Source organism: Coenobita brevimanus, chromosome 97 (assembly GCF_032717465.1).
Source record: "Coenobita brevimanus isolate Jiangsu-jjx chromosome 97, ASM3271746v2, whole genome shotgun sequence".
In the NCBI taxonomy this organism is placed as follows: domain Eukaryota; kingdom Metazoa; phylum Arthropoda; class Malacostraca; order Decapoda; family Coenobitidae; genus Coenobita; species Coenobita brevimanus.
This window is the reverse complement of record NC_137050.1, coordinates 14,297,576-14,315,534: the sequence shown is the minus strand read 5'-3', so window position 1 is coordinate 14,315,534 and position 17,959 is coordinate 14,297,576. Positions and strand designations below refer to the sequence as shown.

At 42.6% G+C, this 17,959-nt stretch overlaps 1 protein-coding gene across 1 annotated transcript in view; it reads left to right on the top strand.

Annotated features, from left to right (window-relative positions):
* Ndg (Nidogen) overlaps positions 1 to 17,959 on the top strand; it is a 527,328-nt gene that overhangs the window by 134,607 nt on the left and 374,762 nt on the right. The window contains exon 7 of the mRNA XM_080283492.1: positions 9,324 to 9,400. Within this exon, the coding sequence (XP_080139618.1) occupies positions 9,324 to 9,400 (77 nt within the window). The remainder of the gene's footprint in view (positions 1 to 9,323; positions 9,401 to 17,959) is intronic.

The window sequence follows — 17,959 nt, the reverse complement described above, 5'->3', positions numbered from 1 at the left end:
TTTGGTGTGCCTTAATATTTGTATGCATGAAAATGTGATGATTTATGTGGATTTAGAGTACAAACCTGTCTAGGTCAGACAATTGTGTAACTCGGACCAAGTTACTCCCCAATAGACGAGTTTTCGGTCAAAATTTTTTTTAAGTTAGATACTTGTATGGGTAAAAAATATGCAGAAAATAACTATGTCAACCATCATTTCCCCCAAAAATGTGTAGAAACATGACAAAATAATAGATAAAGTAGCCAATAAATCACGTGACTCTGAAACGGCCTGTGATTGGTCGTAACGTCACTACTCACACTGAGGCAGCATAGTCTGCTTTGTTTACAGTTAGCCAGCATACACTGTGCTTGTTTCTGACCCCTAAGAATGTCCAGTAACAAGAGGAATAATTGTTAATATTTCGTTCCAATGTGTAAGTATACAGACAAAAGCACAGTAGGGAAATTATTCCTCTTTATACAAGCCATTAACAATAAACAAAAGCAGTGGTGGCTGGCTGCTTGTCGGAAGTTTCCAGTGCTGGAATGCAGAGTTTACTGTTGTGAAAATATATTCTTCACCATATAGGTTCATGCACACCTAATTATCTGAAATTTGGTAAAAAAACTATGCTTAATTTAACTGTTAATAGAATATTAGGAGTCAGAGCGAAAATGTCCTAAGGTTAGCGGGTATTTCTGCTTTAGAACGCCAACATGCCTTGACAGACTTCTGTTTTGCACAGATACTGATTTAAAGTGCAAATAAGTGCATTTTTGTATGTTATTATATATACAAAGCAGAAGTCTGGGAGGATAGGTTAGATCAGGGGTCGGCAACCTTTTGAACATGGTGTGCCAATTTGTAATTAATGCCAATTTTTTTGCCATTTTGCGTGTCAGGTAAGATTTTTTAACACTGTAGCGACAGTGTTAATTGATTTAGTAAGAAAGGATGTGCCCACCTCTCTCTCTCTCTCTCTCTCTCTCTCTCTCTCTTTCTCTCTTTGCATTTTCAATATTTTCTTTGTTACACTGGGTCACGTTGAGTGCCATAGTATAGCACTTCACGTGCCAAGTCTGGCACGCGTGCCTAGGGTTGCCGACCCCTGGGTTAGATGAAGGTAGAGTCCCGGAGGATTGGAAGTCAGGTATAATTATTCCCTTGTACAAAGGAAAAGGGGAAAAAGAAGTGTGTGGTAATCATAGGGGCATTTGTCATCTTAGTATAATAGGAAAAGTGTATGGTAGGATACTTATTGACTGAGTTAGAGAAAGAACAGGGAAATTAGTTAGAGAAGAACAGGGAGGCTTTAGGAAGGGAAGAGGTTGTGTAGATCAGATTTTCATTCTTAGATCTTTAGTGGAAAAGTTTCTAGAGAAGGGAAAGAAGTTGTATGCTTCTTTCATGGATTTGGAGAAAGCATATGACAGGGTGGATAGACAAGGATTGTGGAAAGTGTTAAGAATATATGGAGTAGATGGGAAATTGTTGAATCCTGTGAAGAGTATGTATGATAGTGCGAAGGCTGCAGTGCGTGTGGATGGTGAACTAAGTAAATTTTTCTCTTTGAAAGTTGGGTTGAAACAGGGATGTGTCATGTCTCCATGGTTGTTCATGTACATGGATGGGGTAATAAAAGATGTACAAGGTAGGGTAGTGGATGTTGGAGTGGCGCTGGTGAGAGAGGATAGTGTTTGGAAACTGCCTGTACTGTTGTTTGCAGATGATACTGTGTTGTTGAGTGAAGATGAAGGGGAGCTGCAAGACTTGGTGGATGAGTTTGGGAGAGTGTGTAAGAAACGTAATCTAAAGGTGAATGTAGGGAAGAGTAAAGTGATGATCTTTGAGAGAGGTGAAGTCAGTGAATGTACAGTGAGATTGGATGGTGAGGAATTGGAAAATGTGAGTACTTTTAAGTACTTGGGTAGTGTGATGAGTAAGGATGGACGTTTGGAGGGTGAAGTGCTTGAAAGGGTACAGCAGGGAAGAAAGGTTGCTGGTTCTTTGAAAGCAGTGATAAGAAACAGGGAAGTGAGCATGGAGGTGAAAAAGTTACTACATGACAGTATTGTGATACCAACTCTAGCGTATGGAAGTGAAGTTTGGACGTTGGTGGAAGGACACAAGTCAAGAGTGAGAGCAGTGGAAATGAGTTATTTAAGAGAAGCCTGTGGAGTCACATGGAGAGACAGGCTGACGAATGAGGATATAAAGGAGTGTTGTGGTGTGGATGTGGATGTGATAGGAAGCGTTATGAGGAACACACTGAGGTGGTTTGGCCATGTGGAGAAGATGGAGGGTGAAAGACTGACGAAGAGAGTGTATGTGAGTGAGGTGGAGGGGGGAAGAGGGAGGGGGAGGCCGAGGATGAGATGGAGGGATGGGGTGGAGAGGTATATGAGAGAGGGGTGTGTGAGTTGGGAGCAGGGCAGTGAAATGGCGGGGGACAGGGCGACTTGGAGATGATTTGTTTGTGACCACCCCAAACGGGATTGAGGCATCTGGCGATAGATAGATACAAGTCTGCCAAGGCAAGCTGTTGAGCCTAAGGAGAAACTCTTCCGCTAATTTTAGCCTGTTTTTGCTGTGAATCCGGATTTTTTAAAAAGTAAAATTGAATACAAAAATTTGACCAGATTTCGGATAATTAGGTGAGTATGAGCCTGTATGGTAATAAAATTTATAACACTTACCAATTAAAAAGTACCAATTTGGTGTTGATTCGGTAAATGACCGCCGATTCGGTATTTCGTCACTCTCCCCCAGAAGAATTGTAGTTCAGAGTCACTAAAACTGTTTTTTTCAGAATAATAATGAAGAGGTCAGATATTAAATATGAGCATAATACCGTCATAAACTCATACAACTGATACTGTATGGCATACATTTAACACTTTCCACCTCATGAGGTACGAGCACCGCTCAGGTATGGTGTAGCTGTAAGCTACTTCTGGTCGATTTCACCACAATCTACGTACCTAACAGGTACCATCCATTTACACCATGAAAAGTATTCCTTCACAACATACCTGAAGGGGGTAGTTTGGATCTACAGTGGCCATGTAGGTACAACTGTCATCTCTGTTACTGGTAAAGTATTGTGTGATGGATTGGAGCATCATCTGCAGTGTGAATGCTGACGTCATCACCAACATGGTGGCTCCTTCCCTCCAGCCGCAAAGAATTAAAGTTATCACGCCTTGTTCAGTGCAAATGATAAATTAAAAAATACATATACTGTAAGTTTTTTAAGTACATGGGAGAGTGCACTGGCCATGTTTACCCAGAACTGGCAACACGTCTATTAGTCCAAGTTACTGAGGCTTGACTGTACAAAGGAATTTCTAAATAAATGTTGGTAAACAAGAGAGAAGTAAATAATGGAGTTCGGCAACCAGAACAATAGCTAAAACAACATAAAGAGGGGTGTTGGAAAGGTTATCTCGATCGCATAATCGATCGATAAATCGTGTGTTTACATTCGGGTTGTTCAAGGGAAAACGCTTTGAAAATAAAAACCTGTTTCTAAGTAGATGTTGTGCAATAAGAGAGAAAAAAATAAAGGAGCTCAGCAACCAAAACAGTAACAAAAACGACATAAATAGGGGCCATTGAAAAGGCAATACCAATCACATCGTTGATCGAAGTCCCTGTCAAGAGAATTCCCCATCAAAACATCAACAGTTCTCCATCACAATAATATGCTCCTTGGACAATTCTGCGTCATTCATACATTATTATTATGCATAACAGATGTTTATTTAATTGTCCAGGGACCGTTTGATGGTGTGATTGTATACAGTGCTGCTGCATCTTCTCCACCGAGTTTGAATACGAGTCAGAGATCACATTCTCCAGTGACCTTGACTGGGTACAAGTGAGATAGGCACTGGTTTTAGGCTTATGTTAGCTTCCTTTACAGCTGTTAGGCCATTTAGATTAGCTTTAAACCTTTTTTTTTTGGAATCACTTGGGTGCATTTAGTATTGGTTGAGGGGGAAACCCAAGGTTCAGAAATACATCCCTGTACTTTACATGTTAAACCAACCCAGAGATACGATACCCCACCTAGCGATGGGTTTTTACTTAACCAATTTCATTGTTAAACCGGGGTATGCATATATCTATACAGTACAACCTCACTATAACAGACTAATTGGGGCCCAAGCCATTCCAAAAAAAGCGAAAGTCCAATAAAAGCGACATCTGGACTTTCCTCTGCTGACCCGGACTTTTTCTGATATGTCAGACATTATAGGTAGTATGGATCACACTAACGGTTTTTCACAGTGCATCGCCATCTGTTTTCACTATCATTGCAGTACTGTAGTGTATTATACCATCATTACAGTAATCAAATGGTGCAGTATATATAATAATATTGTACTGTACACAGATAAACATTTCTTTAATTTACCTTATTGTGGTGAACATTGCTGAAGTGGTCCATTAGTGAAGCCTGAGGTCAGGCAGTCCGGACTGCTTCTGTCTTTACCAGATGTTCCCCAATATAAATGAATTTAGTCCAGTCAGCTCCAAGTTTAATAAAAGCGAATTCCAGTACATTGAAATCCATTATATTGAGGTTTTACTGACTGTGTATGTGTGTGTGTGTATATATATATATATATATATATATATATACAGTATATATATATATCTATCTATCTATTGCCAGACGCCATAATCCCGTACGGGGTGGCCATTTGACTCTGAGTTATTTGTTTTACAGAGAGGGGCACTAACCTTCCACCAACCCACTGACACGTAGGGAGTATGTATGGTTTGGTTATATGGTTACCACCCAGCGTTGTAAATGGTTTCTTGGCTTACAGGAAACCATTTGGCTTGTCACTTAATGTAAAGCCACCTGTAACGGAAAGAAAAGCAATAAGTAGTGACAGAAAAGATGGGAGAAATAGGAAGAGAGGAGGGCAGGCACAGAAAAAGAATGATGAAGGCTAAGGAAGAAGTTATACTATATATATATATATAAATATATATATATTGTATATGGAAGCGTGACTCATTGGATTGGGCAGATTTAGGCTGTCTGGACATTGCTACTCCTCGTCCTGCCCTAAGGTGGGAATGGAGGTCCAGATGATGACTGATACATCTAATATATATATATATTTATACAGTTGTTGCCTGTGGCGCGTGCTTCTGTGGCACGGTTTTCTGTGACAAAGCAAGGTGCCAGACCCCCCAAAACGAACCAAGTACATAAACTATATCTATGGTGCTGGCAGTGCAAGGTTTGAAATGCGCCCCTTGCCTCAGAACCCCCAACCCTACCCCTTCCACTTAAACACTATCATCATTGGAATCAGGTACGTACAGTACAGTCACTGCTCGTTATACGTTGAACTGGTATACGATAATTTGCTACAACGATAACAAAAAAGTTACACCCCAAAATCCAGTTTATGATGAATTTCCCACTATGACGATATTGCTATAGGAAAATTTCGTATGGAGTGCCAGGCGCACACAAAGTAACTGTCACTTGTCCCAGGCAAGATGGCAGCCCCAGCGTGCAGAGCATTGGTTTGGTTCGGTTGCACAGTCCTGACACCCCTTCAAAAGCATATCTTTTCCATTTGTTCTCGTGTGCCTCCCTGCTATCATCATATTTCCTCCAAGCATCGTACTACAGTATACAGTAATCCCTCTAATATCCGAACACCCAATATCTGAACATCCCCACTAACTGGACATAATCGTCCCGGGATCCAATATTCCCAAAATGGTCCGAAAACAGCAAAAAATTTGAAAAAAAAAAAAAAAAAAATCCCGCCCATAATTTGAACTTGGCGCGCGGGGAACGGGACAGCTTTGTTGTGGCGTGTCATTCCTCTGATGTCCGCTAGAGCGCCCCTGCATCCTCCCCACTTTCCGCCTGTCTCTCATCGGAAGTGCATGCTCGTCGTCATGGCTGCCCACGTGCTCGCTTTTGTGGTGCTGCCTTACCTACTGCAGGCACTCCTGCTCCCCACGTGCTCGCTTTTGTGGTGGTGCCTTACCTGCTGCAGGCACTCCTGCTGCTCTCGTGCCTCTCCTTCATGTGTGTGATGATGGCCCCGCCGCCTGAGAAGAGGAAGAGAGTGGTGTTGACTCTGGAGAAGAAACGGGAGATATTGGAGCAAGTAGATGCGGGGTGGTCTTCTTCCCGCATCCTCCACGAGTTCAACCTGGCCCGATCTACTTTGTTCGATATTAAGAGATCCCGAGACAAACTCATGCAGTACACGGCTGACTTCTCATCAAGAAGCAAACGCAACGTGGAGAGGAAGGTGATGTTTACTCCCAAGTTTGCTGAAGTCGACCGCTCCACGTTGATTTGGTATCGACAGCAACTTGCTGCTGGTGTGATGGTACATGGTACAGAGCTGAAGGCTGCTGCTGAGAAGTTCGCCAGGCTTCACGATGCCCTACACTTCAAGGCATCCAAGGGTTGGCTCTTCGCATTCAAGTTACGGCATGGCCTTACCAACCGTAAAGCTCATGGCGAAGCTTTGGACACTAACGAGGATGGAGTTGACGAGTTTCGGCACAAGGTGAAGGGCTTGATCGACAGGGAGGGCCTCACTCTCGGTCAAGTCTACAATGCTGATGAAACTGGTTTATTCTATCGCTCTTTGCCAACGAACACTCTAGCCGAGGAGACAGAGAAGCGTGTACCTGGCCGCAAGCTCTCCAAGTAACGGATATCTGCTTTGTATTGTGCCAATGCTAACGGCATGCATCAGCTTAAGCCCATTATTGTTGGCCATGCAAAGCAGCCTCAGTGTCTTCGTGGGGTGATGGATGTCCTTCCTGTCGTCTGGTACCATTCTTTGAAGGCATGGTTTACAGCCCAGATCTTCAAAGACTGGTTCCACCGCCACTTCGTCAAGGAGGTCATACATTACCAGACGGAGACACTGGGAATCCCGCGCGAACAGGTAAAGGCCCTCCTTCTCCTCGACAATGCACCTGCCCACCCGTGTGACAAGGACTAGGTGGCTGAGAATGGCCGGATTAGGTGCATGTTTCTGCCACCTAATACGACTGCTCTCATCCAACCAATGGACCAAGGAGTGATCGTGGCAACGAAGCGCCTATACCGAAGGAAGTTCCTGGACGAGGTGATGGTTGTTCTCGAGGATGAGGACGAGCGCAGGGAGGGACGGGACACGCGAGGCCAGCGGACTTTGGAAAACCTTCGCTGCTACAACATCAAGTCTGCAATCTACAACTGGGCCAGTGCATAGAAAGAAATCCCTGTCAAGACTCTAGAAAATGGTTGGTCTCGTCTGCTTCTCAGAACGGATGTGGAGTACAATTTCCTAGGTTTTGATGTGGATGACTTCCATGCACGTCTATGTACGCATGGTGACGATGTTGATGTGGACGATGTGCGTGAGTAGTTGGATGACGATGAGGGCAATCCTGGGTATCAGACATTGTCTGATATCGAGATCGCATCTTCAGTTGCAGGTGTTAGTACCCAGCATGTAGATTCCGACGAGGACGGTGACGATGATGCGGACTCCTCTCAGCATGACACTACTCCAGCCATCCCCAAGCTGAGCGCACTCCGGGAACACCTAGAGTTCGTTCTCGACTACCTGGAACACCCGGACTGCGACATGGAGATGGGGCCCTTGGGACTTGTGGAGGAAGTGCGTGCTTTCAGGCAGCACATCATCATTCGTCAGAATCGTCGTTCCTTGCGTCAATCAACGATTGACAGTTCTTTCAGGCCCATGACCCCCGCTGTGCCCAGCCCTGGCTCCACTCCGTTGCCTCTCCAAGACAGGCCCTCATGCTCCGAGCCACAGCCCAGCACATCAGCCACGGTGGAGTCACCGGTCGACGTGAGTTTGCGTCTATTTTCAGAGTCGTCTGCAGTGGGTACGCCATCACCACGACCCAGCGACGCACCCCTAGGTCACCTGCCAGTGATACTCTTGGACTCTGACAGTGAATAGATGCCAAGAACTTCTCCACTAGACCACACGGGAATTTACAGTGTTGTGCAGTGAAAAAAACAGTGCTTTGTGTTAAGGATTTACAGTTGTGAGTGAAAAGACAATTTTTGAACTAAATTTAACATAAATAGACTTGTTTGTTTTTGCTTTAGAAAATGGTTAGAAGAGTGGGAAAAGTTAAATTGCAGAGTGCAACACTTAGTAAGTTACAATGGAGCATAAGTTAGACAAGAGTGCGTACTGTGAAGAGAACGGACTTCTGAATGCGATTGACTAAGTTCAGTGCAAGACTTCATGAACAGTGTACTGGAAGTGCTTCAGGAAATCCTTCTTACTGTCAGAGTCCGAGAGGAGGCGGTTATTCATTGAGATGGCCATGGACTTGCTGTAAGTAGGCAGAATGTTTCATACTGTACTTTTTTTTTCCATACTATACTTACCTCAAACACCTCATTTCACTCTTTAATGTCCTTTATTGGTGTGAATAGGGTGTTAGGAGCTATGCATGTGCAGTAGGAAGGTGTTTTTCTGAGTTAGGGTAGGTTAGGGTCCATAAGTACCAGTCCAGGAGCCAGGGACTTGTAAGTACCCAGAATGTTGAATATTGTATGAACCTACCTCAGAAACCTCATTTTATGCTTCTTTTGCATTTATTTCAGTCTTTTATGTGCCCTATTGGTGTGATTTGGGTCTTAAATAGGTGCTATGCATGTCCAGAGGGAGTTATATAGGTGTTTCTCTGAGTTAGGACAAGTCCATAAGCTGGGGCCTAATATCTGGACAGGACTACTATCCGGACCTGCCTATGGCTCTATTATGTCGGATATTGGAGGGATTACTGTACATTGTGTAGCACCAGGCCAACGTTACACAAGTGTGATTATTGTGTATTTGCAATGATTTACTGTATGTGAGTATTGTTGCCTATATTGGTGTGATGGTGTTTGTTTTGGTCTTGGAGACGACCTGGACCGACACAGGAAGTGATCAAGGTGGGTTGTCATTTTTGACTGATTGCTTGATTGTGTGTGTGTGTTATGTGGGGAAAAATAGGGAAAACTGGGGTAAAAAGGGGGACTTTGAGTAAACGTCCAGAATCAAATTGCATTTTTCCCATAGGTTTAGTTATTTGTATGGTGTGGTTTTCTGTGGCACGGGCTCGGTCCAGAACCAATTAGCCGTGCCTTAGGCAACTTGACTGTGTATATATATATATATATATATATATATATATATATATATTGTGTGTGCATGTGTGTGTGTATTTTGGATGGTAACTTAAAAATAAGGTTATCATCTTTAACTAACCTGTTCTGGTCTCTAAATTCAGACAGCTAATTGCTACATCTTTATTGTCAGGTGGAAAGATGAACCGCACAGTGGAGATAAATTTCCCCCAGACAAGTCATAATTTGGTGGTGCAGCAGCAGTTTCAGGTACAATACTATGCATTTTTGAGGTATAAGATTGTTTCTTTCTGAACAAAAAATGTATGATTTGAGACTCTTAGCAGCTGAGCAGGGCAGTACTCCCAAGGTGGATGGAAAGCTGATGACAGGGAGAGCTGGAACTCCCATTTCATCAGCCCTTGGGACCAGTTCCTGATCATCCCTCTTTGCTGAACTTTTTCAGTGTCTCAGTAACACAGAGAGTAGGCCAGCATGCTCTCCAATACAAGTTTCTCTAACTATCAGCACCAAACTACATGCACAGTACACTCTACACTTCCTTTTCCAAAATTTAAAAACAAATTATGGATTCAGATCACACAGCCTCAGAGTTCCCGGGGGGGGGGGTCATGAATGCCCCCACCTTCCGACCCTCTCCCGGTGACGACTCGAGCTTCCTGGAACCACTATCTGACTCACTTCATTTCTGCAACATTCACGGCCTTTCCTCTAACTTTCACTGTGTTGAGCACCACCTCTCCTCCTCTAAACCTCAACTTCTTTTCTGAACTGAGACTCAGCTGTCTGAGGCAACTGACAGCAATCTCTTTTCTTTATCCTCCTACTTTCTCTATACTCATTTCAAAGCCAAAAGTGGCTGTTGTGTATATATACACAACGGCTTATCTTGCTCTCGTTTTCCTGAATTCAATTCTTCTGAATTCCCTACACTCTGGCTACGGCTTTCTTGTCATTCTCTGACTAAATATATCTGCACTGTTTTCTTATCTCCTGATTCTACTGACTATCAAAAATTCTTTGACTATCTTACATCGACGATGAAACACATTCTATCCATTTCTCCATTCTGTGAAATCTCCATTCTAGGAGATTTCAGTGTTCACCACCACCTTTGGCTCTCTTCTCCTTTCACTGATTCACCTGGTGAACAAGCCTACATCTTTTCTATCCTTAAAGACCTAGAGCAGCTTGTGCAGCACCCTATCCGTATCCCTGACCACCTTGGAGAGAGCTCCAACGTACCTGACCTCTTCCTTACAACTAATCCTTCTGCTTACACTGTTAATCTTTTCTCTCTGTTGGGCTCCTCTGATCACAACGTTATTACCTTATCCTGTCCAATCGCTCCAATACGGCCTGTGGACCTTCCAAAGAAACATCAACTGTGGCACTTTGGAGCTGCAGATTGGGAGGCCCTCAGGCAGTACTTCTTTGATTTTCCCTGGAATGATTATTGCTTCCATGGGCGGGAGCCATCTGTGTGTGCCTTGCACCTTACAGAGGTTATTCTTTCGGGCATGGAAGCATACATTCTTTCTCATTTCCTTTGACTAATGCAAGAAAGCCTTGGTTTAATCATGCTTGTTCTAATTCTGTCCGCAACAAGGAGAGGGCCTAAAAAAGGTACTGGAGCCAACCCACCCTTGAATCACATCTTTTTTACATTTCAGCCCGGAATTGTGCAAAGTCTGTTCTTCGCTCTGCTAAAAATAATTTCATCTGTACTAAATGCTCTTAACTCTTCAACTCGAATTCTCCTCACTCCTTCTGGCACCTTGCCAGAAACCTTTCTAACAACTTTACTTCATCATCCTTCCCTCCCCTTTTCTACTCTGATGGCTCTGTAGCTATTTCTTGTACTGATAAAACAAATCTCTTTGCTCAGACTTTTTCCTCCAACTCCACCTTAGCCGATTCCAGTGCTGTTCCTCCATAACTTCCCCCCTCTGACTTCCTCATGGCTAATATTAAAATTTCTTCAGCTGATGTATTTTCTGCCATTGCTGGCCTCAATACTAACAAGGCATATGGGCCTGGTGGAGTCCCTCTTGTTCTCAAGAACTGTGCTTCTGTGCTTACACCCTTCCCAGGTAAACTCTTTAGCCTTTGTCTGTCAACTTGTACCTTTCCTTCATGCTGGAAGTTTGCTCTCATTCAGCCAGTCCCAAAGAAGGGTGACTATTCCCTACCCTCTGACTATTGTCCATTTGCTTTAACATCCTGTATTTCAAAAGTTTTCGAGTCAATTCTTAATAGAAAATTTTTAAGGCATCTTTCCTATCACAACCTTCTTTCTGATCGTCAGTATGGGTTCCGTCAGGGACGCTCCACTGGTGATCTTCTCACCTACATTTCAGACTCCTGGTCATCCTCCTTTCGGGTCTTTGACGAAAGCTTTGCCATTGCACTTGACATCTCAAAGGTTTTCGATTAAGTCTGGCATAAATCATTAATTTCCGGACTGCCCTCTTATGATGTCTATCCTTCTATCTGTGCCTACATCTCTAGCTTCCTTTCTGGTCGTTCTATAGCCGCTGTTGTAGACGGCCATTGTTCTTCTCCTAGATCTGTCGACAGTGGTGTTCCTCAGGGCTCTGTCCTATCACCAACTCTCTTCCTTGTATTCTTCAATGACCTAAGCTGACCCTCTAACCCTGTCCACTCATACACTGATGATTCCAGCCTTCACCTTTCCATTCGGTTCCCACAACATCCATCTCAGTAGTTACTTCAACAGACAAGTGATGAAGCTATGGCACACCTAATGTCTGACTTGGCTAGTATCTCTGATGGGGGTAAAAATAATCTTGTTATATTTAATGCTTCAGAGACTCAGTTCTTACACCTATCAACCCGACAAAATCACCCACACATGTACCAACTAATGTTTAATAATTTTCAGCTTAATCCTGCATCATCCATGAATATGCTTGGGGTTTCATTCACTCGGGACTTGTATTGGGAAGATCATATTACATCTCTTGTATAATCTGCTTTCGAGAGATTAGGTGTGCTAAGTTGACTTCGTTTCTTCTTTACCTCTGCACAGTTGTTGACTCTACATGGGTTTTATCTGCCTCTGTATGGAGTACAGCTCTCATTTGTGGGGAGGCTCCCCACATACAGCTCTTCTTAACAGGGTGGAGTCAAAGGCTTTTTGTCTCATTAACGCTTCTCCTCTTACTGGCTCCCTTCAACCTCTGTCTGTTCACCGCACTGTTGCATCTTTGTCTTTTCTGTCGCTGCTTCAATGGTCTCTGCTCCTCTGAACTGTCTGCCTGCATTCCTTCGCCTCTACGATGGGCGCGTTGCATCCATCTAGCAGCAAACTCTCATCTCTTTTCTGTCTAACTCTCTAATGCAAGAGCTAACCGTTACTCCCAGTCCTTGATTCATGCAACAGGTCAACTCTGGAACTGTCTCCCTCAGTCTGTGCCAGCTATGATCTCCAGTCTTTCAAACGCAGTGTGTCCAGGCATCTCGACATGATTGGATCTTGAATTTGGCTCTCTCTTATATTTGTTTTTCTCTTGAATGGAAGAGTTTGCGGGCTCGTGGCCTTTGATTCCTTCTTCCTAGCATTAGAATATATATATATATATATATATATATATATATATATATATATATATATATATATGTATGTATATAATATATAATAAGCCTTATATTCAACTGCTGTCTTGTCTGTTTGATTATGTATGATGTGAGTAACTTGTCAAAATTAGGAACAACATTATGGAGATCGATATTCTGGGAGGTATTGGGCCACTGGAGAAAATGGCTCATAGTCAACACCCTCCCCTGAGCCACCCCTGATGTCCCCCCCCAAACCTGTCCTAAGCAGCTCATACTGGCTGTAATTGTACTGGACAATGATAAACATTAAAAATTATACACTTGCAGTGGTGAACCATTACTATATTGAACCATATTAAATCAAATTTTAACTTTATGAATTCCTTGAACTATACAAAAATTCATTATGCAGTATATCAACCAAGGGTTGATGTAGCAAATGCATTTGTCAGCTGACCAAACGACCATGTACCTGGCAGGAGACAGTGGCAATACTCAGTGAGTTAAATGATCAGAGTGTTGACTGCTCCTCTATTGATTACTGTCTTTTGATATTAGACCATTATTTATCTGTTTATCTATTATTAATGTATAATTTAGGAAGGAACACAGTCAAAACCCACAGAATATTGAAATATAGTTGTGTTATAACTTGTCCATTGATGGAGTATTTTAGTTCCTGTATGTATGGAACTGGATTTGATGAAGCTGGCCCTTCCGAACATTGGCGATATTGAACCATCAGATATATCATTGGGCTCTTCTCCCAACAATGGTTTGATATAGTAAGGGTTCACAGTAACCATAAGTAGGGATGAAGACTAGCTGGGTGTGAGAGTGGATCTGATGCTGGTAGAGGCACCTATGGTAGGGCAGAACATTTTTTGCTCATCAGGTTTCATTTGATAAACAGCACAAAAAAGTGGCTCATACATTTCAAAAATGATTGCCCCAAATCTCAGAGATGTGCAGAAATTCTGCCTCCACATGCACATTGAAAGATTTAAAAATTGACCTAAAATATACATCCCCCCCCCCCCCCAGTATTTTCATATATAGATCTTCTTCGTTATGTGATCAGGTTACATTTCTGGAAACCCAATTCACTAACAGTCCATCATATATAACACACATTATAAGATGGGTTCATTTGCCAGTGGTCAACCACCAAGCAGCAAAGTCCAGACAGCCTAAGTTTGCCTAATTCAGTGGGCCACACTTCCATTCACTCATCATTTAAGCCCATGGAATCATGGTTCCATCAAATCGGCCAAAAAAAATCATCACTACATTCTGTACCTATCTTATGGTGTCATTCTGAACACTGTCACGTTAAAAAGGGGTGCCAATACCCCGGTTATGCGCTTCTCCGCACAAAATTCATCCAGCCAGCTTGGTCTCTAGTCAGTCCCTTAATCTCACCAACTTCCATACTTCTCTTCCTCACACACTCATCTGCCATATCCCTCCACCTTCTTCGTGGCCTACCTTGCCTCCTTCCTCCTTCAGATTTGCACAGATATACCATTTTCAGCACTCCATTGTCATCCATTCTCTCCACATGACCAAACCATCTCAGTACATGCTCTTCGATTTTGGTGTCCATAGACTTCCTCACTCCGCATCTTTCACAAATCACGTTATTCTGTGTCCCATCCACTCTCTGTACTCTTCATACATTCCTCAGCAATCCTGTCTCCACTGCTATTACTCTTGACTTTTCATTTTCATGCCATGCCATAGTCTCACATCCATATGTTAAAGTTGGCACTAACACTCCTTCATGTAAACCTTGTTCAGCAACACTCAAGCCTCTGTTTTTTATCAAGGCCTTCATTGCATCAACTACATTCCTTCCTTGTGTCACTCTACTTTCCACTTCTTTTGCACGTTTCCCTCTCTTTTCTGTCACTGTACCGAGGTATTTGAACACTCTTACCAATTACAGTCTCTCTCCATTCATTGTAACATCACACTGAGTCACCTTCTTTCTCAGTAACCATCATTTTACTCTTTTTTTACATTTACTGTCAAAGCACGATGCTGCTTTTTTTACATTTACTGTCAAAGCACAATGCTGACAGACATCTAAAAAACTTTGTACTAATCTACCAAGCTCTTGTTTGGTATTTGCAAGTAGCACTACATCATCAGCATACAACAAATTTGAGATATTCCATCCATCACCAGGCATCCATACCAGCGCCATCCCTCTTACCATTACTCGTGTTTGTACTTGTCTCATCACCCCATCCATGTACAGTGGGCTCGCACAGTGCGCTTCACCACAGTGCGCGATTCGCCTTGTGCACGAGTGACCAAAAATCATAACCAAAAACCCTTTAATGCGCAAGTTTACCACACAGAACGTGAGGCAGAGGCAAGGAGTGGCTCAAAAATGCCATTTTCTACTAGTGCGCGACCACCCCTCACAGAGCGCGTCATGTTGATGCGCCAGACAGTCAAGTTGAGCAGCCTAGCATGATGGAAGGCAGGACTGAGCTGTGTATGTCAAACATTAGCAAGATCCTTTCTGCCGTGGATAAGCTCAAGGAAGAGGTGAAGGAACAGGAAGTGAGCAACCTAAGAACGGAGGAACTTCTGGTTGGAATTGACAAACTCTTCCGTTTCTACACAGACAGGCACAGGGAAGAAATAAACAGGAGAAGACAGACACTTATAACAAGCTACACACAGCGGGCTCAAGTTGGTGAAATAGCAGAACCATCGTCATCGTCTGCTCCTGTTCTTGTTGAGGATGAAGAGGATGCAATGTCAGAAGTGTCAGCATTGGACTTTGAAGGGTTTATGGCCGAAGTGAGTGACTTTGATGCTCCTGGGGAAGGTGATCAAGAGGAGTCTGCGGAGGGAAGTGTTGGTGGAGTGGGGAGTGCGGCGCTGTAAGTGTTGCCATGCCTCGGAACCCCTGTTATTTAAGGTCATGAGGCCTGTTGTCTACTGTTGTTAAGGTGACTACCCATATTTTTGTTATTGAAGCTATAGCTTTAGTACAATGTCTGCAACATATGACCTTTATTATGTCTCTAAGGGCCAAAAAATGTCCAGGTATGAGGGGGTACCGCCCATATGTAATTATTCCCATAAGATTATGTATTCCTAGTACGTGAATTCCCAGTGCACGAGCTCGTGCACCGCCCAATCTCTTGCGCACTGTGCGAGCCCACTTATATACAGTGAACCCTTATGTTTCGCGTGATTTGGGTTCGTGAATTTACCTTTCACAGAAAAGCTCAAATTTTCCAAGAACTTATGTCTCATGATCAAGAATTCACCTTTCACGTCAATACTGTATATGGGGCTCTGGTAGGCAAGGCGATCGTCAACTGTTGTCCGCCATGTTGTTTTCACAGTTTCCGCCAGCTCTCAGACTGTTTGTGTGGTGCTCTGGTAGTGATCGCAGCCGCGGTCAAATTTTTTGCCCCTTCATTCAGCAGGTATTCTCGTTTGGTCTACCTGTACTGTATTATGGCTTCCTCTTCATTCATTGGAGGACCGCGTAACATTGGTGACGGTGAAATACCTAGAAGTTCAAAGGATTGAGGCAAGAAGAGAGAAGAACATTGTGAGTATCTAGTTGATGTGAAGAAGAAAAGGTATTCGTTAGAGGAAAAGACAAAGATTTTTCAGGCAGTTGATCCATTTATTTAACCCTTACACCGCGGGTAAGTTTCCCAGTGTTTTGCGTCTTCAGCGGGGTTATTTGGGCTCCGACAGACTCTCAAAAAATATTTGCCAAAAATCAGTTATTAGTCCTAGAATATTAAAATTACATATGCATATGTTACATATCTTCAGCTTTCTCCTGGGATGTTTGTTGAGCCTTCGTCGATTACCGTAGGACGTGTGGAGACCTCTGAAGTTGGGTGACGATGTCTCCACTTTACACTTCCCAACAACCCGTAATATAATTACCACAGCCAGATATTAACACTATAAACACTACTCAATGATTATCAAGTAGTTTGGGATCCATACTCCAAATAAAAACCACTGTGAAAGCAACGAAAATTACGAGCGCGTATGACCTTCCCACTTGTGCTAGTTCGCTGTTGGTATTCTGTCATTTATTATTCATAAAACCCCTCACACTTTATATTTCTATTACTATATAACACTTATATATATCTACAGTCTTTATCCATAAGTTTCCTTCAGTAGTATTAGTTTATTGTTGTCATTGTAGGGATTCAATTTCTTTCAGTAAAATACGTAGCATTCACTTTCTTGTCCTGTATACTAGCATTGAGAGTGAATGTCACTTTCACCTTCACTCTCATAACTCATAGTATTCAGACATGCTAGAGTGAAACTTTCACTTTCATTACTCCTAGGGTATATACTCGTATTCTTATAATACTACTCCTTTACATTTCTATTTACGTTCTCTATTTTATTTACGTTATTTACATTTCTATTTTATTTACACTGTGTTATGCACTGTCACTTGAAGTAACTTATAAAACTATTTTCCACTGTTCACGTATATTTACATTCATTACTTTCACTTGCTGTTTACACATTATTTACACATTATTTACATTTCTATTTTATTTACACTGTGTTATGCACTGTCACTTGAAGTAACTTATAAAACTATTTTCTACTGTTCACGTATATTTACATTCATTACTTTCACTTGCTGTTTACACATTATTTACACATTACTTACAATTCCACTTGCACTGTTTTACTCAATAGAAAGATCGTAGTCACTCTTTTATCAATTGTCAGCCCTTTACCTCTTTCCACACGAGGTTTAGTAGGGGGTAAAGGTCACAGGGCCCTTTGCATGGGGGTGAAAAGTCCCCTGAAGTTAGCAAGAGCAAACAGACGTACCTCCACATTGGAAGATGAGAGTGAACTGATAAGGGTGGGCCGGGGTGGTGGCCCACCTAGGGAAATGCATTACTGCCAACGTTAGCCTCTTGACAGCAGCTAATATATAGCAGTGAAATGATTGGCAGAAAATTTAGACAATACATTATAAATTAGGTAGTTCCAGGTGAATGTAAATATCACTAAGGCTTCTCCGTTCCCTCCTTACATGTATATTTATTACGAAAATAGATTATACGGCATATTTCAAGGGGAAATGAACAGCGAAAATTAGCGAACGAGTGCACATGAGGTGTTGTCAGGTGATAATTAGCCATTTTCAGGTGTATGGCACTCTCACTTACCTTATTTCTTTCTTGTATATATTAT